Here is a 24,122-nt window from a genome sequence, read left to right on the forward strand (position 1 = left end):
TCGGCGTTGTATGAGCTACAGTACAGTACCGTTATCTATCTAGATAACTTTATGTCCTAACTAGGCACAACTAGGTTTGGATTATTTCCCTGAACTATATTCTTTCCCATAACGCCAACATGGCTTTACACTCATCAATGTAAGTTTCCAATCTAGAGCAGTTCTCACTTATGTGATAAAGAACTAGCTAACTTCACTAACTAAGGACGGTGACCTGTCCAGACGAGATGTTACAACGAACTGAGTCGTCAGTGGAGGTCTTCCTCTTTATATAGCCTGCTACAGCATGCAATATCATTAAAACACAAGGGGGCATAACGTTACATGGACAATACTATCCCATTTTGGAAACGTTACATGTACAATACTATCCAATTTTGGAAATGCCATCAGACTCTTAAACAGCCGCCACTAACATTGAGTGGCTGCTGCCAACACACTGACTCAACTCCAGCCACTTTAATAATGGGAATTGATGGAAAATATATCACTAGCCACTTTAAACAATGCTACTTAATATAATGTTTACATACTCTACATTACTCATCTCATATGTATATACTGTACTCGATACCATCTACTGCATCTTGCCTATGCCGTTCTGTACCATCACTCATTCATGTATCTTTATGTACATGTTCTTTATCCCTTTACACTTGTGTGTATAAGGTAGTAGTTTTGGAATTGTTAGATTAGATTACTCGTTGGTTATTACTGCATTGTCGGGAACTAGAAGCACAAGCGTTTCGCTACACTCGCATTAACATCTGCTAACCATGTGTATGTGACAAATACATTTGATTTGAAACCATTTAACCTACATAACAGTCAAAACAAACTGAAGTCAAAGTCTACAATATTGTTAGTTGACCTATGATTCATTTTCAATGCATGTTGTTTTTATTGTAAATCTTTTTTTTTTTTTTTTTTTTAATGTCATGAAAAGCACTATACAAAGTAAATGTATCATTTATTATGGTCTGACATGTCTGCAGAAATGGTGCAATTTTGTAATGTGTTTTGTTTGGTAAATTGTTTTGTAAATATTAATTCACATTTGTGGTTCCACTAAAAAAACAATGAATTATTTAAATCAATATTGTCAATATTGTTATTAAAATATGTTTTTATAATGGAGGGAGGGTGGACAGGGATTTTAAAAAATGAACCCCAAAAGGTTCTTAGAGGATCCATGATAAGGGGTTCTTCAAATAACTTTTAGGGGTTCCCCCACAGTTTAATTTGAAGAACCCCTACAGGATATTCCAGGAACCTTTAGTTTTTAGAGTGTATATTGACAAAAGTCATCTTGTCCGAGAGACATTTACATAGTTATACACAGCCCAATTTGGGATGACTATTTTGTGGTGAAATAGTGGCCACAACAGACAGACCTGATATCACCCATAATTTGACGTCCTTGGACGTCACGTGCTGACTGGGAATGACCAAAGTTATTCTATTTAGAGACACTTTGTAGTACATTTTTACACAATAATAAATGTTTCTGATGCCACATCGCCCGTTGTCAAAGGGAGTCGTTGGTTTTTAGGGGCAGTCGCTTTTTAGCTTTTTGTCTGAAAGTATTTTCTCAACTGCAATACCAACTCCAGTCAGCAGATGGCGATGTGTGTCTTTCAGGTGATTCTGCCACTGTGACGTATAATCTAGTGGACGGGACGCTTCTTCAACATCAACAGATAGTCAGACACCTTGGTTCACTCTGACTTTACGGAAAAAGGTTTATTCAATAAATATAGAGTAACTGATAGAGGAATTCTTAATTCCTTTAATGTTTTAATTGCCAAAACCAATTAGCACTCATTTCTAATTCATTTAATGAGTTGTAAGTTCATTAATTATGCATGAAGTAGATCGAGACCAGTCTTAAAAGCCAGGTTAAAGAGCGTTTAATTCCAGAGAGTACTGACCCAAAATACAAAGAACATTACATTTTAAAGAAAGTGAACATAAAATGACGTCATCAGTTTCACACCCTCTCCCAGCCTTACAATGGCTTAGTATCCAGTCCTGGAGATAGTTTCACTCCCCTCATAAATCTACACTCCAACCTGTCTAAAGGATATACTTCTCTCTCCTAATGGAATCCAACCAAAACATTCTTATCTGTTTGAAAAACGATCTTATCCCTCCTCCTTACTTTCCCAGGAGACACAGACACAATTCATTTCTGCTTACATTTTCAGTAACAGTACAATTAAGAACCCATACTTTTCAAATCATAACATAATAGTATTAGCATAAATGGTTCTAATCATTAATGTATACAATTTATCATCTAAACTATATTTTCCTCTAACAGTAACCGATGTGAAATGGCTAGCTAGTTAGCATTTCAATCGGTGATGTCACTCGCTCTGAGACCTCGAAGTTGTTGCTCTGCAAGGGCTGCGGCTTTTGGGTAACGATGCCTCGAGGTTGGCTGTTGTCGATGTGTGCAGAGGGTCCCTGGTTCGGGGCGAGGAGAGGGACGGAAGCTATACTGTTCCAACAGCAACTCCTCTCATACTGTGAAGACACCCCCCCCCCCGATTTTTCAGGCCTTAAGGTCAATTTTATATAAATTGTAGTATCCGGACAGAGAAAATCCAGTAAGAGTTTTATAGTTACAGTGGGGCAAAAAAGTATTTAGTCAGCCACCAATTGTGCAAGTTCTCCCACTTAAAAAGATGAGAGAGGCCTGTAATTTTCACCATAGTTATACTTCAACTATGACAGACAAAATGAGAAAAAAAAAATCCAGAAATTCACATTGTAGGATTTTTAATGAATGTATTTGCAAATTATGGTGGAAAATAGTCTAGTTCTAAGCTAACTTAGCAAACCGCTAGCTGACAAACAACGTAAATACACTGCTCAAAAAAATAAAGGGAACACTAAAATAACACATCCTAGATCTGAATGAATGAAATATTCTTATTAAATACTTTTTTATTTATATAGTTGAATATGCTGACAACAAAATCACACAAAAATTATCAATGGAAATCAAATTTATCAACCCATGGGGGTCTGGATTTGGAGTCACACTCAAAATTAAAGTCGAAAACCACACTACAGGCTGATCCAACTTTGATGTAATGTCCTTAAAACAAGTCAAAATGAGGCTCAGTAGTGTGTGTGGCCTCCACGTGCCTGTATGACCTCCCTACAACGCCTGGGCATGCTCCTGATGAGGTGGCGGATGGTCTCCTGAGGGATCTCCTCCCAGATCTGGACTACAGCATCTGCCAACTCCTGGACAGTCTGTGGTGCAACATGGCATTGGTGGATGGAGTGAGACATGATGTCCCAGATGTGCTCAATTGGATTCAGGTCTGGGGAACGGGCGGGCCTGTCCATAGCATCAACGCCTTCCTCTTGCAGGAACTGCTGACACACTCCAGCCACATGAGGTCTAGTATTGTCTTGCATTAGGAGGAACCCAGGGCCAACCGCACCAGCATATGGTCTCACAAGTGGTCTGAGGATCTCATCTCGGTACCTAATTGCAGTCAGGCTACCTCTGGCGGGCACATGGAGGGCTGTGCGGCCCCCCAAAGAAATGCGACCCCACACCACGACTGACTCACCGCCAAACCGGTCATGCTGGAGGATGTTGCAGGCAGCAGAACGTTCTCCACAGCGTCTCCAGACTCTGTCACATGTGCTCAGTGTGAAGCTGCTTTCATCTGTGAAGAGCACAGGGCGCCAGTGGCGAATTTGCCAATCTTGGTGTTCTATGGCAAATGCCAAACGTCCTGCACGGTGTTGGGCTGTAAGCACAACCCCCACCTGTGGACGTCCGGCCCTCATTTACCACCCTCATGGAGTCTGTTTCTGACTATTGATGATTTCAACATTTTTCATTTTCAACAAATGCACTGGGTTGGTTGAAAAGTGATACTAAACGTACATACCATGCACTATTTTGACATAGTGGAAGATATACGGAATTTATACTGTTTTTCATACTAAGATGGACCAAGATATGTGTTGCTTTTGCACATATTTGTTCATTGGTTTAGCAAGAGTCTGTTGATTGGTCAGTCATTGGGTTCATTTCTTTTGCAATATGTTCAAATCAAATCAAGCTTTATTTATACAGCACATTTCAGACATGGATGCAACACAATGTCTTCACAGGAATAAATGTATAAAAAAAACAATGAAAATAAACAGAAATATCTACTACACAACAAACATAAGAGGATAAAAAACAGAAGATTAACAACTGAAAGACTAATGAGCACCCTAAGGAAATGTCATTGATTACAATATTAACAATTGGATGCAACACCCAACTCTAACAAGACGGACAAGCCAGCACAGGTGTAACACATTCTGACTAAAGAGGTGATACCAATCGGTTCGCCCTACGTGCTGTGGTGGAAATTCTACCCATAATCAATAATGAGAGGCTAAGTTAATAATCAATCAAGGTTTTACTTTTATTAAAAGACTTGTTATAACAAGGAGGCTTGCTTCTGGATTATATACTATCTCAGGATAGGTGCAACTTCAGAGATGATGTACAATGGTTCCAAACACCAACCCCACACATCCTGTGCCAGACCTTGGGCCCCAAATACAATCTCCCCCTAGGAGGAGGTGACCGGCGCACAGACATTGTGGAGACAAGTGATTGGTTCCCCATTACTCACGCCATCCCTTCACATGGTTTGCAATAAACACACAGTTCACATATGGAAACTATTTTTCCTTCAGATCTCCTTTGCCTTACTCTCTGCTGATATTCTGCCTAGCAACAGGGACATGTGATCAATACTGATATTCTGCCTAGCAAACAGGGACATGTGATCGATGCTGATATTCTGCATAGCAACAGGGACATGTGATCGATAAGCCTGACATCTCCCCTCTCTGGACCCAAAGTGACTGAGGCCCATTTGAGGGGGAAAGTGCAGCTGCCAACACCAGAGTCAGAAAGGAGACATTCTAATAACAAGAGGTCAATAGTTCATATCAGCATATTCTGCAGGTAATACATCTTAACTATCTATGTTACTTTGTTACTTACTGATTTCTCCACCAGAATATTTCCCCCAAAACAGGCTCCAAAACAATAGCTATGTTACTGGTGTGCAGGATATAACCTTTACTCTGTGGAGGATCAAGAGGAACCAGTCAGTTTCTACCATATTCTTGGCTGAGTGTCCGAACATCATGGGTTCATTCTACACACCCAGAACAGTTAGAATCGGATGGGGCCACAGTGTCTCCTGACCCCTCATGTCTCAGCCTCCAGTATTTATGCTGCAGTAGTTTATGTTTCGGGGGGCTAGGGTCAGTTTGTTATATCTGGAGTATTTCTCCTGTCTTATCCGGTGTCCTGTGTGAATTTAAGCATGCTCTCTCTAATTCTCTTTCTTTCGCTCTCTCGGAGGACCTGAGCCCTAGGACCATGCCTCAGGACTACCTGGCATGATGACTCCTTGCTGTCCCCAGTCCACCTGGCCGTGCTGCTGCTCCAGTTTCAACTGTTCTGCCTGTGGCTATGGAACCCTGACCTGTTCACCGGACGTGCTACCTGTCCCAAACCTGCTGTTTTCAACTCTCTAGAGACAGCAGGAGCGGTAGAGATACTCTCAATGATCGGCTATGAAAAGCCAACTGACATTTACTCCTGAGGTGCTGACCTGTTGCACCCTCGACAACTACTGTAATTATTATTTGACCATGCTGGTCATTTATGAACATTTGAACATCTTGGCCATGTTGTTATAATCTCCACCCGGCCCAGCCAGAAGAGGACTGGCCACCCTTCATAGCCTGGTTCCTCTCTAGGTTTCTTCCAAGCTTTTGGCCTTTCTAGTGAGTTTTTCCTAGCTACCGTGCTTCTACACCTGTATTGCTTGCTGTTTCGGGTTTTAGGCTGGGTTTCTGTACAACACTTTGCTATGTAAGAAGGGCTACATAAATACAATTTGATTTAGTTAGAACAGGCCTACATCAACACACTTTTCTATGTTATAGGAGTTAGGTTATTTACCAATCTCAAGCCCAATGCCTCGGCTTAAAGAATTATATTTTACTACACAAGCATTAGTAAGGTTTAACAGAAAATTCCCTCACAGTGCTAATGAGCTATACGGGCTAAAGTCCAACCTCAAAACATGAATGGAAAAACCAAAGCCTTCCCCCTTAAGACAACAAATATATCCTATATTTTTGTTGGACAAGTTCTCATCAACAGAAAACAACTTCCATTTCATATTAATATCAACTAAAATGCTTCACCTTCACCAATATAAACATGGTGTCTACTGGCTGTCAACAACTAAAAAACAAGAAAAAAAAATCTAAATAATAATATACAATCATATTAGTTCTCTCCTTTTTCTTTCTAGAATCCTAAAACTAATTTTTAAATTATAATCAACCACAATGCTTCACCTTCCACAATATGAACATGATGTCAACTGGCTGTCAACAATTAAAACAAACGTAAAAAATGTTTTCCCCCACTAGCTTCTAGAACTCACTAGCTTCTAGAACCAAACAACACTCATCTTCAATACGGAAAAATGTGCAGTCAAAATAAACTGTGATCCATGGTAACGCACTGGCTAAACGCAAAACACAAACATTTTGAGTGCCCACCCGTGAGACAATCGGCAAGTTTTCCTTAAAACGAACATGTCTGATTTCAAGAGGAAACTCCGGCAATATCCATAGTAATTTTCCACCTCACTGCGGAGCCTCTCTCTCTCTTTTTCAGGGTTCACTTGATAGGCATGTTGTTGGATCGGGGCCCAGTCCCCAATGTCATGCTCTAGTACATTTGGGTTGGCACATCTGAGAATGAACCCTGATATTCTAAAAGCAGGGCAACAATGTCAATATAATTGTACCCAAAAATGGTCAGCTGGTTGCATAAATAATTATGATAGTTAAGATTACTAAATGTTACATGAATTGTAAATATGAAATATCAAAACCAAATGTACATTAATATGTATTGGCAATAATTCACTTAATACAAAAATCTGTAACAATCATATTACTTGAATTTTTTTAAACAAGCTCCTTATAAACAGCACAAACACCAGAAACGCTGTTGTTTTGACAAGTAGCAATAAATCACTGAAATCGATTAGGGGGTAAAGTAGGTTGTATGTGATGTTGAAACTAACACAGCTAAAAAAAACACATGGAAATGGGAGATATCTTTTACCTCACTGGTTACAGGACAACCTGCAGAAGAGTCAGCTACATTTTGGAGTGATGCATTTAAATGTAGGGGTCGCTTAACAAAGGAACGCAACACTTATTTTTCATCACTCAACGATATGTTGAAATCAATTGCGTGAGAGTGGGGAGATAAGGTTGCACGTCCTGTTAAAACTAACAGCTCAAAAACCACACGGAATCTAGGAGTAATGTGTACATCCCTGGTTAGAGGACAATTTGTATAAAGCAGATCACTACATTTTGAAGTGTTGCATTTTGATTCTAGTGGGTAACCAACATGGTAAGTGTTACACAGCTCTTTTTGTGTCAGTCACTTTTTGTTAAATCACATAAATAGTACTCTTTCAAATCAGAGCCTGGATTTTCCCCCTGAGTCTAATATCCATATCAGGCTGAAATCAATAGAACACGGGGCAAACGATTAGGCATCTAGATTGTGACATAATTAAAACACTCCTTCTACAATGTTAAAGCATTCTACATTGTGACATTAATTCATTGATAGAATGAAACAACTCCTTCATGTATGTATTTTCTGATGTTTGATCAGAGATCTTTTATCAGAGTATCTCCTGTCACATTGAGCACAGCTATGAGGTTTCTCTCCTGTGTGTGTTCTCTGGTGTACAATAAGACGGCTAGATGTAACAAAACTCTTCTCACATTGATCACAGCTATAAGGTTTCTCTCCTGTGTGTGTTCTCTGGTGTACAATAAGACTGCTAGATGAAGTAAAACTCTTCCCACATTGATCACAGCTATAAGGTTTCTCGCCTGTGTGTGTTCTCTGGTGGGATACCAGGTTGCTTGACTGAGTAAAACTCTTCCCACATTGAGTACAGCTATACGATTTCTCTCCTGTGTGTTTTCTCTGATGTGATAACAGGCTGCATAAGTGAGTGAAACACTTCCCACATTGAGTACAGCTATAAGGTTTCTCTCCTGTGTGTGTTCTCTGGTGTACAATCCGATGGCTAGATGTAGTAAAACTCTTCCCACATTGATCACAGCAATAAGGTTTATCTCCTGTGTGTGTTCTCTGGTGTGATAACAGGGTGCTTGACTGAGTAAAACTCTTCCCACATTGAGTACAGCTATACGATTTCTCCCCTGTGTGTTTTCTCTGGTGTGATAACAGGTTGCTTGACTGAGTAAAACTCTTCCCACATTGAGAACAGCTGTACGGTTTCTCTCCTGTATGTGTTCTCTGGTGTATAATCAGATAGCTAGATAGAGTAAAACTCTTCCCACATTGATCACAGCTGTAAGGTTTCTCTCCAGTGTGAATTCTCATGTGTACTTTCAGTGATTTTAATCTTAAGTAACTCTTCCCACAATCAAAACAGTGGTGAGATTTCTCTCCAGTGTGAATTCTCAGGTGTCCTTTTAGTGAATTTGATCTTGAGAAACATTTCCCGCAGTCAGAGCAGCAGTATGGTTTCTCTGCTGTGTGTACTCGTTGGTGTATTTTAAGATCTGATGAAGATTTGCAACATTTCCCACAGTCAGAGCAGCAAATAGATTTCTTCCTAGCGGGTCTCTGCTGGTGTTTCTTGAGGTGTTCTGATGTGGAGAGACTCTGCTCTGCCTCGTCAGCATCATGTTGTTGTTGAGGCTCCCCAGAGGATCCATGATAGTCCCGTCTCTCTCCTGTGTGAACAACAAGTCAGACAGGTGGTTTAAGGCCCACAACAGCAGAAATCCACTGTAAAAGGTGATGCCAACCGCGTAGCCATGATGTTGTACAAACAATTGACGTCTGTAATGAATGTTAAAATTATTTGACAATCGTCTTAAGACAGTCAAGTCAGAAACTACAGTAAAATGTTGTCTTGTTTTCACATCAGTAGTAACATCAATTATTGTAGGCTAGAAATAAGTTATTCAACTTGTTGAAACCCTAAGCAGTGTGCCAGAAGACGTTTGGTCTCCAATATAGGCCCCTTTCTGTGTTTGCTAAAATTGGCACACGAGGGCGATGCACAAACAATTTGGTTGTAGAAACTCCTCCCTGCTAATGAGGAAACCGCTGGTTATGGATGTAGTATATCTGCCTTGTTATACCAATACCATAGACATACAGTAAGACCCATAACTTCACCTAACAACAATATAGACCTTGGACTATATATCATTTAATATTTCAGGTGAAACATGGAAACTAAAATGTCTTTGTCATGACATTTCATAACCTGATCACCAGATAATTTAGTCAATAATCCCACTAGGCTACTCTGTAATGTGTTGTCATTATAAATGTCCTGAATAAAGGAAAATAGCTCTGGGTGTCGTACAATAGCATATCCATCAAGGAACAGTTCTCTACACTAGAGGTCGACCGAATATGATTTTTCAACGCCGATACCGATTATTGGAGGACCAAAAAAAAGCCGATACCTATTAATTGTACAATTTATTTATATATATATATATATATTTTTGTAATAATGACAATTACAACAATACTGAATGAACACTTATTTTAACTTAATATAATACATCAATAAAATTAATTTAGTCACAAATAAACAATGAAACATGTTCAATTTGGTTTAAATAATGCAAAAACATAGTGTTGGAGAAGAAAGTAATAGTGCAATATGTGCCATGTAAAATATGTGCCATGTAAAAAAGCTAACGTTTCAGTTCCTTGCTCAGAACATGAGAACATATGAAAGCTGGTGGTTCCTTTTAACATATGAGTCTTCAATATTCCCAGGTAAGAAGTTTTAGGTTGTAGTCATTATAGGACTATTTCTCTCTATACCATTTGGATTTCATATAACTTTGACTATTGGATGTTCTACTAGGTACTTTGGTATTGCCAGCCTAATCTCGGGAGTTGATAGGCTTGAAGTCATAAACAACACAATGCTTGAAGCATTGCGAAGAGCTGCCTGCAAACGCAGTAAAGTGCTGTTTGAATGAATGCTTACGAGCCTAATGCTGCCTACCACCGCTCAGTCAGACTGCTCTATCATTGACTTAATTATAATATAACACACAGAAACAAGAGCCTTAGGTCATTAATATGGTCAAATACGGAAACTATAATTTCGAAAACAAGACGTTTATTCTTTCAGTGAAATACGAACCGTTCCGTATTTTATCTAAAGGGTGGCATCCATAAGTCTAAATATTGCTGTTACATTGCACAACCGTCAATGTTATGTCATACTTACGTAAAATGCTGGCAAATTAGTTCACAACGAGCCAGGCAGCCCAAACTGTTGCATATACCCTGACTCTGCGTGCAATGAACGCAAGAGAAGTGACACAATTTCCCTAGTTTAATATTGCCTGGTAACATGAATTTCTTTTAACTAAATATTCAGGTTTAAAAAAAAATATTCTTCTGTGCATTGATTTTAAGAAAGGCATTGATGTTTATGGTTAGGTACATTCGTGCAACGATTTTTTTTTTTCTTCGCAAATGCGCTTTTGTTAAATCATCCCCCGTTTGGCGTTGTTGGCTGTCTTTGTTAGGAAGAAATAGTCTTCACACAGTTCGCAACGAGCCAGCTGGCACAAACTGCTGCATATACCCTGACTCAGTTAAACAGAACGCAAGAGAAGTGACACAATTACCCTAGTTAAAATAAATTCATGTTAGCAGGCAATATTAACTAAATATGCAGGATTAAAAATATATATTTGTGTATTGATTTTAAGAAAGGCATTGATGTTTATGGTTAGGTAGGTACACATTGGTCAACGACTGCTTTATTTGCAAATGTGCTTGTTAAATCACCCATTTGGCGAAGTAGGCTGTGATTCAATGATAAATTAACAGGCAACGCATTGATTATATGCAGAGCAGGACAAGCTAGATAAACTAGTAAAATCATCAACCATGTGTAGTTAACTAGTGATTATGTTCAGATTGATTGTTTTTTGTAAGATACGCTTAGCACCTTACCATGGCTCCTTGCTGCACTCACATAACAGGTATTCAGCCTGCCACCAGTCTCCTCATGGAGAGCTAAGTATCTCTGTGTTGAAACATAGCAGACAATAACACATTATAAACATCAATTTGTTAGGGATGTTGGATCCAACATGGAGCAACGGCATAACTGTCTTTACCAGAGTAATGAATGAAGAAGCACTTTGGTTGTTGTTGCATGTCGTGATGTTTGTCATGTGACTGTCATTCAGAAAATGATTTCCTGGATCAGCTGATGATAGTTGAACATGTGACTGTAACTAAACAGCTACAGTATTAAGAATTATGTGTAAATATTGAAGAACCGCGTTAAAGACAGTATCCATTTGGGTGTTGTGAATCAACTTAAGGTGACTCTCGGATTTAGCAAACTCTGAAATGATTTAGTATTTCTGTGCTCATGAAAACTGTTTTCCCAGCGTAACACAGGGAGACACTAAATGTTAAGTAGGTAGAGAGCATTTCAGAGATCTGAATACAAAAAAAACTGTCTGACAGCAAGATCCAGTATTTAAGTTTAACATATGACAAGCTTAACGTTATGACTATAACTACTGTACTCGGTACAAGGTCATGCCAGTTGCTCGGTACAACATACTATTAAATCCACGCCTCGCTGGAAGCCCGGCCTTCCACAGGTGATGAGCGTGAGGCTCAGACTTTACCGAGGAGCATAACGTCAGATTTTAGGAAGGCCAGCAGCAGGTCGGCTGGTTATTTCCTTCTGGTTATATTGATCTCTGGCTTCCTCAAGTCATTTGTGTTAATTATTTAATCAAACGCTTGAAGTATCAGTTCAGTTCAAGATCCGCACAAACAGTTGATTTGATTCAACACATACTGTTGATTTGATTAAACACATGGGGTGCGTCTATATGAAGAATCACACGTAATAACATTTCAACCAATTAATTGGTAGAAAGAAAATAGTATTTTTGTTATCTGGGACAGTCCTAGAACATACAACATACATGCATTCAGAACCCTTCCCCTTTTACACATTTTGTTACGTTACAGCCTTACTCTAAAATGGATTACAATTTTTTTAAATGATCAATCTTCAGACAATACCTCATAATGACATCACAATACCCCAAAAAGTGAGAAAAAAGTTTAAATGCTTGTATACCAGTGGTTCTATCACCGTTGGGTCATGCCAGTAGGCTACAGTAGGTTGTATCTCTCTAAGTCAAGCCAGTAGACTACAGTAGACTGTATCCAAGTGGTTTTATCTCTCTAGGTCATGCCAGTAGGCTACAGTAGGTTGCAACTCTCTAGGTCATGCCAGTAAGTTGTAACTCTCTCGGTCATGCCAGTAGGTTACAGTAGGTTGTATCTCTCTAGGTCATGTCAGTAGGTTACAGTAGGTTGTATCTATCTAGGACATGCCAGTAGGCTACAGTAGGTTGTAACTCTCTAGGAAATGCCAGTAGGCTACAGTAGGTGTATCTCTCTAGGTCATGCCAGTAGGTTACAGTAGGTTGTATCTCTCTAGGTCATGGCAGTAGGTTACAGTAGGTTGTATCTCTCTAGGTCATGCCAGTAGGTTACAGTAGGTTGTATCTCTCTAGGTCATGCCAGTAGACGACAGTAGGTTGTATCCAAGTGGTTATATCTCTCTAGGTCATGCCAGTAGGCTACAGTAGGTTGTAACTCTCTAGGACATGTCAGTAGGCTACAGTAGGTGTATCTCTCTAGGTCATGCCAGTAGGTTACAGTAGGTTGTAACTTCTAGGTCATGCCAGTAGGTTACAGTAGGTTGTATCTCTCTAGGTCATGCCAGTTGGTTACAGTAGGTTGTAACTCTCTAGGTCATGCCAGTAGGTTACAGTAGGTTGTATCTCTCTAGGTCATGGCAGTAGGTTACAGTAGGTTGTATCGCTCTAGGTCATGCCAGTAGGTTACAGTAGGTTGTATCTCTCTAGGTCATGCCAGTAAACTACAGTAGGTTGTATCTCTCTAGGTCATGCCAGTAGGTTACAGTAGGTTGTATCTCTCTAGGTCATGGCAGTAGGTTACAGTAGGTTGTATCTCTCTAGGTCATGCCAGTAGACGACAGTAGGTTGTATCCAAGTGGTTATATCTCTCTAGGTCATGCCAGTAGGCTACAGTAGGTTGTAACTCTCTAGGACATGCCAGTAGGCTACAGTAGGTGTATCTCTCTAGGTCATGCCAGTAGGTTACAGTAGGTTGTATCTCTCTAGGTCATGGCAGTAGGTTACAGTAGGTCGTATCTCTCTAGGCCATGGCAGTAGGTTACAGTAGGTTGTTTCTCTCTAGGTCATGGCAGTAGGTTAGAGTAGGTTGTATTGCTCTAGGTCATGCCAGTAGGTTACAGTAGGTTGTATCTGCCTCGGTCATGCCAGTAGGTTACAGTAGGTTGTATCTCTCTAGGTCATGGCAGTAGGTTACAGTAGGTTGTATCTCTCTAGGTCATGCCAGTAGGTTGCATCTCTCTAGGTCATGCCTGTAGACGACAGTAGGTTGTATCCAAGTGGTTATATCTCTCTAGGTCATGCCAGTAGGCTACAGTAGGTTGTACTCTCTAGGACATGCCAGTAGGCTACAGTAGGTTGTATCTCTCTCATGCCAGTAGTTGTAACATGCCAGTAGGTTACAGTAGGTTGTATCTCTCTAGGTCATGTCAGTAGGTTACAGTAGGTTGTATCTATCTAGGACATGCCAGTAGGCTACAGTAGGTTGTAACTCTCTAGGAAATGCCAGTAGGCTACAGTAGGTGTATCTCTCTAGGTCATGCCAGTAGGTTACAGTAGGTTGTATCTCTCTAGGTCATGGCAGTAGGTTACAGTAGGTTGTATCTCTCTAGGTCATGCCAGTAGGTTACAGTAGGTTGTATCTCTCTAGGTCATGCCAGTAGACGACAGTAGGTTGTATCCAAGTGGTTATATCTCTCTAGGTCATGCCAGTAGGCTACAGTAGGTTGTAACTCTCTAGGACATGCCAGTAGGCTACAGTAGGTGTATCTCTCTAGGTCATGCCAGTAGGTTACAGTAGGTTGTAACTTCTAGGTCATGCCAGTAGGTTACAGTAGGTTGTATCTCTCTAGGTCATGCCAGTTGGTTACAGTAGGTTGTAACTCTCTAGGTCATGCCAGTAGGTTACAGTAGGTTGTATCTCTCTAGGTCATGGCAGTAGGTTACAGTAGGTTGTATCTCTCTAGGTCATGCCAGTAGGTTACAGTAGGTTGTATCTCTCTAGGTCATGCCAGTAAACTACAGTAGGTTGTATCTCTCTAGGTCATGCCAGTAGGTTACAGTAGGTTGTATCTCTCTAGGTCATGGCAGTAGGTTACAGTAGGTTGTATCTCTCTAGGTCATGCCAGTAGGTTACAGTAGGTTGTATCCAAGTGGTTATATCTCTCTAGGTCATGCCAGTAGGCTACAGTAGGGACATGCCAGTAGGCTACAGTAGGTGTATCTCTCTAGGTCATGCCAGTAGGTTACAGTAGGTTGTATCTCTCTAGGTCATGGCAGTAGGTTACAGTAGGTCGTATCTCTCTAGGCCATGGCAGTAGGTTACAGTAGGTTGTTTCTCTCTAGGTCATGGCAGTAGGTTAGGTCATGCCAGTAGGTTGTATTGCTCTAGGTCATGCCAGTAGGTTACAGTAGGTTGTATCTGCCTCGGTCATGCCAGTAGGTTACAGTATGTTGTATCTCTCTAGGTCATGGCAGTAGGTTACAGTAGGTTGTATCTCTCTAGGTCATGCCAGTAGGTTGCATCTCTCTAGGTCATGCCTGTAGACGACAGTAGGTTGTATCCAAGTGGTTATATCTCTCTAGGTCATGCCAGTAGGCTACAGTAGGTTGTACCTCTCTAGGACATGCCAGTAGGCTACAGTAGGTTGTATCTCTCTAGGTCATGTCAGTAGGTTACAGTAGGTCGTATCTCTCTAGGCCATGGCAGTAGGTTACAGTAGGTTGTATCGCTCTAGGTCATGCCAGTAGGTTAGAGTAGGTTGTATCTCTCTAGGTCATGCCAGTAGACTACAGAAGGTTGTATCTCTCTAGGTCATGGCAGTAGGCTATAGTAAGTTGTAACTCTCTAGGTCATGCCAGTAGGTTACAGTAGGTTGTATCTGCCTTGGTCATGCCAGTAGGTTACAGTAGGTTGTATCTCTCTAGGTCATGCCAGTAGGTTACAGTAGGTTGTATCCAAATGGTTATATCTCTCTAGGTCATGCCAGTAGGCTACAGTAGGTTGTAACTCTCTAGGTCATGCCAGTAGGTTACAGTAGGTTGTATCTCTCTAGGTCATGGCAGTAGGTTACAGTAGGTTGTAACTTCTAGGTCATGCCAGTAGGTTACAGTAGGTTGTATCTCTCTAGGTCATGCCAGTAGTCCACAGTAGGTTGTAACTCTCTAGGTCATGCCAGTAGGTTACAGTAGGTTGTATCTCTCTAGGTCATGGCAGTAGGTTACAGTAGGTTGTATCGCTCTAGGTCATGCCAGTAGGTTACAGTAGGTTGTATCTCTCTAGGTCATGCCAGTAAACTACAGTAGGTTGTATCTCTCTAGGTCATGCCAGTAGGTTACAGTAGGTTGTATCTCTCTAGGTCATGGCAGTAGGTTACAGTAGGTTGTATCTCTCTAGGTCATGGCAGTAGGTTACAGTAGGTTGTATCTCTCTAGGTCATGCCAGTAGACGACAGTAGGTTGTATCCAAGTGGTTATATCTCTCTAGGTCATGCCAGTAGGCTACAGTATGTTGTAACTCTCTAGGACATGCCAGTAGGCTACAGTAGGTGTATCTCTCTAGGTCATGCCAGTAGGTTACAGTAGGTTGTATCTCTCTAGGTCATGGCAGTAGGTTACAGTAGGTCGTATCTCTCTAGGCCATGGCAGTAGGTTACAGTAGGTTGTTTCTCTCTAGGTCATGGCAGTAGGTTAGAGTAGGTTGTATTGCTCTAGGTCATGCCAGTAGGTTACAGTAGGTTGTATCTGCCTCGGTCATGCCAGTAGGTTACAGTAGGTTGTATCTCTCTAGGTCATGGCAGTAGGTTACAGTAGGTTGTATCTCTCTAGGTCATGCCAGTAGGTTGCATCTCTCTAGGTCATGCCTGTAGACGACAGTAGGTTGTATCCAAGTGGTTATATCTCTCTAGGTCATGCCAGTAGGCTACAGTAGGTTGTACCTCTCTAGGACATGCCAGTAGGCTACAGTAGGTTGTATCTCTCTAGGTCATGTCAGTAGGTTACAGTAGGTCGTATCTCTCTAGGCCATGGCAGTAGGTTACAGTAGGTTGTATCGCTCTAGGTCATGCCAGTAGGTTAGAGTAGGTTGTATCTCTCTAGGTCATGCCAGTAGACTACAGAAGGTTGTATCTCTCTAGGTCATGGCAGTAGGCTATAGTAAGTTGTAACTCTCTAGGTCATGCCAGTAGGTTACAGTAGGTTGTATCTGCCTTGGTCATGCCAGTAGGTTACAGTAGGTTGTATCTCTCTAGGTCATGCCAGTAGGTTACAGTAGGTTGTATCCAAATGGTTATATCTCTCTAGGTCATGCCAGTAGGCTACAGTAGGTTGTAACTCTCTAGGTCATGCCAGTAGGTTACAGTAGGTTGTATCTCTCTAGGTCATGGCAGTAGGTTACAGTAGGTTGTAACTTCTAGGTCATGCCAGTAGGTTACAGTAGGTTGTATCTCTCTAGGTCATGCCAGTAGTCCACAGTAGGTTGTAACTCTCTAGGTCATGCCAGTAGGTTACAGTAGGTTGTATCTCTCTAGGTCATGGCAGTAGGTTACAGTAGGTTGTATCGCTCTAGGTCATGCCAGTAGGTTACAGTAGGTTGTATCTCTCTAGGTCATGCCAGTAAACTACAGTAGGTTGTATCTCTCTAGGTCATGCCAGTAGGTTACAGTAGGTTGTATCTCTCTAGGTCATGGCAGTAGGTTACAGTAGGTTGTATCTCTCTAGGTCATGGCAGTAGGTTACAGTAGGTTGTATCTCTCTAGGTAATGCCAGTAGGTTACAGTAGGTTGTATCTCTCTAGGTCATGCCAGTAGATGACAGTAGGTTGTATCCAAGTGGTTATATCTCTCTAGGTCATGCCAGTAGGCTACAGTAGGTTGTAACTCTCTAGGACATGCCAGTAGGCTACAGTAGGTGTATCTCTCTAGGTCATGCCAGTAGGTTACAGTAGGTTGTAACTTCTAGGTCATGCCAGTAGGTTACAGTAGGTTGTATCTCTCTAGGTCATGCCAGTTGGTTACAGTAGGTTGTATCTCTCTAAGTCATGCCAGTAGTCCACAGTAGGTTGTATCTCTCTAGGTCATGCCAGTAGTCCACAGTAGGTTGTAACTCTCTAGGTCATGCCAGTAGGTTACAGTAGGTTGTATCTCTCTAGGTCATGGCAGTAGGTTACAGTAGGTTGTATCGCTCTAGGTCATGCCAGTAGGTTACAGTAGGTTGTATCGCTCTAGGTCATGCCAGTAGGTTACAGTAGGTTGTATCTCTCTAGGTCATGCCAGTAAACTACAGTAGGTTGTATCTCTCTAGGTCATGCCAGTAGGTTACAGTAGGTTGTATCTCTCTAGGTCATGGCAGTAGGTTACAGTAGGTTGTATCTCTCTAGGTCATGCCAGTAGGTTACAGTAGGTTGTATCTCTCTAGGTCATGCCAGTAGACGACAGTAGGTTGTATCCAAGTAGTTATATCTCTCTAGGTCATGCCAGTAGGTTACAGTAGGTTGTATCTCTCTAGGTCATGCCAGTTGGTTACAGTAGGTTGTATCTCTCTAAGTCATGCCAGTAGTCCACAGTAGGTTGTATCTCTCTAGGTCATGCCAGTAGTCCACAGTAGGTTGTAACTCTCTAGGTCATGCCAGTAGGTTACAGTAGGTTGTATCTCTCTAGGTCATGGCAGTAGGTTACAGTAGGTTGTATCTCTCTAGGTCATGCCAGTAGGTTACAGTAGGTTGTATCGCTCTAGGTCATGCCAGTAGGTTACAGTAGGTTGTATCTCTCTAGGTCATGCCAGTAAACTACAGTAGGTTGTATCTCTCTAGGTCATGCCAGTAGGTTACAGTAGGTTGTATCTCTCTAGGTCATGGCAGTAGGTTACAGTAGGTTGTATCTCTCTAGGTCATGCCAGTAGGTTACAGTAGGTTGTATCTCTCTAGGTCATGCCAGTAGGTTACAGTAGGTTGTATCAAAGTTATCTCTCTAGGTCATGCCAGTAGGCTACAGTAGGTTGTAACTCTCTAGGACATGCCAGTAGGCTACAGTAGGTGTATCTCTCTAGGTCATGCCAGTAGGTTACAGTAGGTTGTATCTCTCTAGGTCATGGCAGTAGGTTACAGTAGGTCGTATCTCTCTAGGCCATGGCAGTAGGTTACAGTAGGTTGTTTCTCTCTAGGTCATGGCAGTAGGTTAGAGTAGGTTGTATTGCTCTAGGTCATGCCAGTAGGTTACAGTAGGTTGTATCTGCCTCGGTCATGCCAGTAGGTTACAGTAGGTTGTATCCAAATGGTTATATCTCTCTAGGTCATGCCAGTAGGCTACAGTAGGTTGTAACTCTCTAGGACATGCCAGTAGGCTACAGTAGGTGTATCTCTCTAGGTCATGCCAGTAGGTTACAGTATGTTGTATCTCTCTAGGTCATGGCAGTAGGTTACAGTAGGTTGTATCTCTCTAGGTCATGCCAGTAGGTTGCATCTCTCTAGGTCATGCCAGTAGGCTACAGTAGGTTGTACCTCTCTAGGACATGCCAGTAGGCTACAGTAGGTTGTATCTCTCTAGGTCATGTCAGTAGGTTACAGTAGGTTGTATCTCTCTAGGTCATGGCAGTAGGTTACAGTAGGTCGTATCTCTCTAGGCCATGGCAGTAGGTTACAGTAGGTTGTATCGCTCTAGGTCATGCCAGTAGGTTAGAGTAGGTTGTATCTCTCTAGGTCATGCCAGTAGACTACAGAAGGTTGTATCTCTCTAGGTCATGGCAGTAGGCTATAGTAGGTTGTATTGCTCTAGGTCATGCCAGTAGATTACAGTAGGTTGTATCTGCCTTGGTCATGCCAGTAGGTTACAGTAGGTTGTATCTCTCTAGGTCATGCCAGTAGGTTACAGTAGGTTGTATCCAAATGGTTATATCTCTCTAGGTCATGCCAGTAGGCTACAGTAGGTTGTAACTCTCTAGGACATGCCAGTAGGCTACAGTAGGTGTATCTCTCTAGGTCATGCCAGTAGGTTACAATAGGTTGTATCTCTCTAGGTCATGGCAGTAGGTTACAGTAGGTTGTATCTCTCTAGGTCATGCCAGTAGGTTGCAGTAGGTTGTATCTCTCTAGGTCATGCCAGTAGACGACAGTAGGTTGTATCCAAGTGGTTATATCTCTCTAGGTCATGCCAGTAGGCTACAGTAGGTTGTACCTCTCTAGGACATGCCAGTAGGCTACAGTAGGTTGTATCTCTCTAGGTCATGTCAGTAGGTTACAGTAGGTTGTATCTCTCTAGGTCATGGCAGTAGGATACAGTAGGTTGTATCTCTCTTGGTCATGCCAGTAGGTTACAGTAGGTTGTATCTCTCTAGGTCATGCCAATAGGTTACAGTAGGTTGTAACTCTCTAGGTCATGCCAGTAGGTTACAGTAGGTTTTATCTCTCTAGGTCATGCCAGTTGGTTACATTTACATTTACATTTAAGTCATTTAGCAGACGCTCTTATCCAGAGCGATACAGTAGGTTGTATCTCTCTAAGTCATGCCAGTAGTCCACAGTAGGTTGTATCTCTCTAGGTCATGCCAGTAGTCCACAGTAGGTTGTAACTCTCTAGGTCATGCCAGTAGGTTACAGTAGGTTGTATCTCTCTAGGTCATGGCAGTAGGTTACAGTAGGTTGTATCGCTCTAGGTCATGCCAGTAGGTTACAGTAGGTTGTATCTCTCTAGGTCATGCCAGTAAACTACAGTAGGTTGTATCTCTCTAGGTCATGCCAGTAGGTTACAGTAGGTTGTATCTCTCTAGGTCATGCCAGTAGGTTACAGTAGGTTGTATCTCTCTAGGTCATGCCAGTAGGTTACAGTAGGTTGTATCTCTCTAGGTCATGCCAGTAGACTACAGAAGGTTGTATCTCTCTAGGTCATGGCAGTAGGCTATAGTAAGTTGTAACTCTCTAGGTCATGCCAGTAGGTTACAGTAGGTTGTTTCTCTCTAGGTCATGGCAGTAGGTTAGAGTAGGTTGTATTGCTCTAGGTCATGCCAGTAGATTACAGTAGGTTGTATCTGCCTTGGTCATGCCAGTAGGTTACAGTAGGTTGTATCTCTCTAGGTCATGCCAGTAGGTTACAGTAGGTTGTATCCAAATGGTTATATCTCTCTAGGTCATGCCAGTAGGCTACAGTAGGTTGTAACTCTCTAGGACATGCCAGTAGGCTACAGTAGGTGTATCTCTCTAGGTCATGCCAGTAGTCCACAGTAGGTTGTATCTCTCTAGGTCATGCCAGTAGTCCACAGTAGGTTGTAACTCTCTAGGTCATGCCAGTAGGTTACAGTAGGTTGTATCTCTCTAGGTCATGGCAGTAGGTTACAGTAGGTTGTATCGCTCTAGGTCATGCCAGTAGGTTACAGTAGGTTGTATCTCTCTAGGTCATGGCAGTAGGTTACAGTAGGTTGTATCTCTCTAGGTCATGGCAGTAGGTTACAGTAGGTTGTATCTCTCTAGGTCATGCCAGTAGGTTACAGTAGGTTGTATCTCTCTAGGTCATGCCAGTAGACGACAGTAGGTTGTATCCAAGTGGTTATATCTCTCTAGGTCATGCCAGTAGGCTACAGTAGGTTGTAACTCTCTAGGACATGCCAGTAGGCTACAGTAGGTGTATCTCTCTAGGTCATGCCAGTAGGTTACAGTAGGTTGTAACTTCTAGGTCATGCCAGTAGGTTACAGTAGGTTGTATCTCTCTAGGTCATGCCAGTTGGTTACAGTAGGTTGTATCTCTCTAAGTCATGCCAGTAGTCCACAGTAGGTTGTATCTCTCTAGGTCATGCCAGTAGTCCACAGTAGGTTGTAACTCTCTAGGTCATGCCAGTAGGTTACAGTAGGTTGTATCTCTCTAGGTCATGGCAGTAGGTTACAGTAGGTTGTATCTGCTCTAGGTCATGCCAGTAGGTTACAGTAGGTTGTATCTCTCTAGGTCATGCCAGTAAACTACAGTAGGTTGTATCTCTCTAGGTCATGCCAGTAGGTTACAGTAGGTTGTATCTCTCTAGGTCATGGCAGTAGGTTACAGTAGGTTGTATCTCTCTAGGTCATGCCAGTAGGTTACAGTAGGTTGTATCTCTCTAGGTCATGCCAGTAGGTTACAGTAGGTTGTATCTCTCTAGGTCATGCCAGTAGGTTACAGTAGGTTGTATCTCTCTAGGTCATGCCAGTAGACGACAGTAGGTTGTATCCAAGTGGTTATATCTCTCTAGGTCATGCCAGTAGGCTACAGTAGGTTGTAACTCTCTAGGACATGCCAGTAGGCTACAGTAGGTGTATCTCTCTAGGTCATGCCAGTAGGTTACAGTAGGTTGTATCTCTCTAGGTCATGGCAGTAGGTTACAGTAGGTCGTATCTCTCTAGGCCATGGCAGTAGGTTACAGTAGGTTGTTTCTCTCTAGGTCATGGCAGTAGGTTAGAGTAGGTTGTATTGCTCTAGGTCATGCCAGTAGGTTACAGTATGTTGTATCTGCCTCGGTCATGCCAGTAGGTTACAGTAGGTTGTATCCAAATGGTTATATCTCTCTAGGTCATGGCAGTAGGTTACAGTAGGTTGTATCTCTCTAGGTCATGCCAGTAGGTTGCATCTCTCTAGGTCATGCCAGTAGGCTACAGTAGGTTGTACCTCTCTAGGACATGCCAGTAGGCTACAGTAGGTTGTATCTCTCTAGGTCATGTCAGTAGGTTACAGTAGGTTGTATCTCTCTAGGTCATGGCAGTAGGTTACAGTAGGTCGTATCTCTCTAGGCCATGGCAGTAGGTTACAGTAGGTTGTATCGCTCTAGGTCATGCCAGTAGGTTAGAGTAGGTTGTATCTCTCTAGGTCATGCCAGTAGACTACAGAAGGTTGTATCTCTAAAGGTCATGGCAGTAGGCTATAGTAAGTTGTAACTCTCTAGGTCATGCCAGTAGGTTACAGTAGGTTGTTTCTCTCTAGGTCATGCCAGTAGGCTACAGTAGGTTGTACCTCTCTAGGACATGCCAGTAGGCTACAGTAGGTTGTATCTCTCTAGGTCATGTCAGTAGGTTACAGTAGGTTGTATCTCTCTAGGTCATGGCAGTAGGTTACAGTAGGTCGTATCTCTCTAGGCCATGGCAGTAGGTTACAGTAGGTTGTATCGCTCTAGGTCATGCCAGTAGATTACAGTAGGTTGTATCTGCCTTGGTCATGCCAGTAGGTTACAGTAGGTTGTATCTCTCTAGGTCATGCCAGTAGGTTACAGTAGGTTGTATCCAAATGGTTATATCTCTCTAGGTCATGCCAGTAGGCTACAGTAGGTTGTAACTCTCTAGGACATGCCAGTAGGCTACAGTAGGTGTATCTCTCTAGGTCATGCCAGTAGTCCACAGTAGGTTGTATCTCTCTAGGTCATGCCAGTAGTCCACAGTAGGTTGTAACTCTCTAGGTCATGCCAGTAGGTTACAGTAGGTTGTATCTCTCTAGGTCATGGCAGTAGGTTACAGTAGGTTGTATCGCTCTAGGTCATGCCAGTAGGTTACAGTAGGTTGTATCTCTCTAGGTCATGGCAGTAGGTTACAGTAGGTTGTATCTCTCTAGGTCATGGCAGTAGGTTACAGTAGGTTGTATCTCTCTAGGTCATGCCAGTAGGTTACAGTAGGTTGTATCTCTCTAGGTCATGCCAGTAGACGACAGTAGGTTGTATCCAAGTGGTTATATCTCTCTAGGTCATGCCAGTAGGCTACAGTAGGTTGTAACTCTCTAGGACATGCCAGTAGGCTACAGTAGGTGTATCTCTCTAGGTCATGCCAGTAGGTTACAGTAGGTTGTAACTTCTAGGTCATGCCAGTAGGTTACAGTAGGTTGTATCTCTCTAGGTCATGCCAGTTGGTTACAGTAGGTTGTATCTCTCTAAGTCATGCCAGTAGTCCACAGTAGGTTGTATCTCTCTAGGTCATGCCAGTAGTTACAGTAGGTTGTAACTCTCTAGGTCATGGCAGTAGGTTACAGTAGGTTGTATCTCTCTAGGTCATGCCAGTAGGTTACAGTAGGTTGTATCTCTCTAGGTCATGGCAGTAGGTTACAGTAGGTTGTATCTCTCTAGGTCATGTAGGTTATAGGTTGTATCTCTAGGTCATGCCAGTAGACTACAGTAGGTTGTATCAGGTTACAGTAGGTTGTATCTCTCTAGGTCATGCCAGTAGGTTACAGTAGGTTGTAACTCTCTAGGACATGCCAGTAGGCTACAGTAGGTTGTATCTCTCTAGGTCATGCCAGTAGGTTACAGTAGGTTGTATCTCTCTAGGTCATGCCAGTAGGTTACAGTAGGTCGTATCTCTAGGTCATGGCAGTAGGTTACAGTAGGTTGTATCTCTCTAGGTCATGGCAGTAGGTTACAGTAGGTTGTATTGCTCTAGGTCATGCCAGTAGGTTACAGTAGGTTGTATCTGCCTAGGTCATGCCAGTAGGTTACAGTAGGTTGTATCCAAATGGTTATATCTCTCTAGGTCATGGCAGTAGGTTACAGTAGGTTGTATCTCTCTAGGTCATGCCAGTAGGTTGCATCTCTCTAGGTCATGCCAGTAGGTTGGTTGTATCCTCTCTAGGACATGCCAGTAGGCTACAGTAGGTTGTATCTCTCTAGGTCATGTCAGTAGGTTACAGTAGGTTGTATCTCTCTAGGTCATGGCAGTAGGTTACAGTAGGTCGTATCTCTCTAGGCCATGGCAGTAGGTTACAGTAGGTTGTATCGCTCTAGGTCATGCCAGTAGGTTAGAGTAGGTTGTATCTCTC

General features: G+C 42.1%; 1 protein-coding gene across 2 annotated transcripts in view; it reads right to left on the reverse strand.

The window, feature by feature from the left end:
* Positions 1-1,894: 1,894 nt before the first annotated feature.
* Positions 1,895-24,122, reverse strand: part of LOC115115313 (zinc finger protein 501-like) — a 37,970-nt gene continuing 15,742 nt past the window's right edge. The window contains exon 2 of one of the 2 annotated variants that reach the window (XM_065006325.1): positions 1,895-8,865. In XM_065006325.1, coding sequence (XP_064862397.1) covers positions 7,736-8,865 — 1,130 coding nt within the window. In that variant the 3' untranslated portion in view covers positions 1,895-7,735. Of the gene's footprint in view, positions 8,866-11,133; positions 11,208-24,122 lie in introns of those variants that run through there. The other variant, XM_065006326.1, reaches the window with a different exon arrangement.

This window comes from Oncorhynchus nerka, linkage group LG21 (genome assembly GCF_034236695.1).
Source record: "Oncorhynchus nerka isolate Pitt River linkage group LG21, Oner_Uvic_2.0, whole genome shotgun sequence".
NCBI lineage: Eukaryota > Metazoa > Chordata > Actinopteri > Salmoniformes > Salmonidae > Oncorhynchus > Oncorhynchus nerka.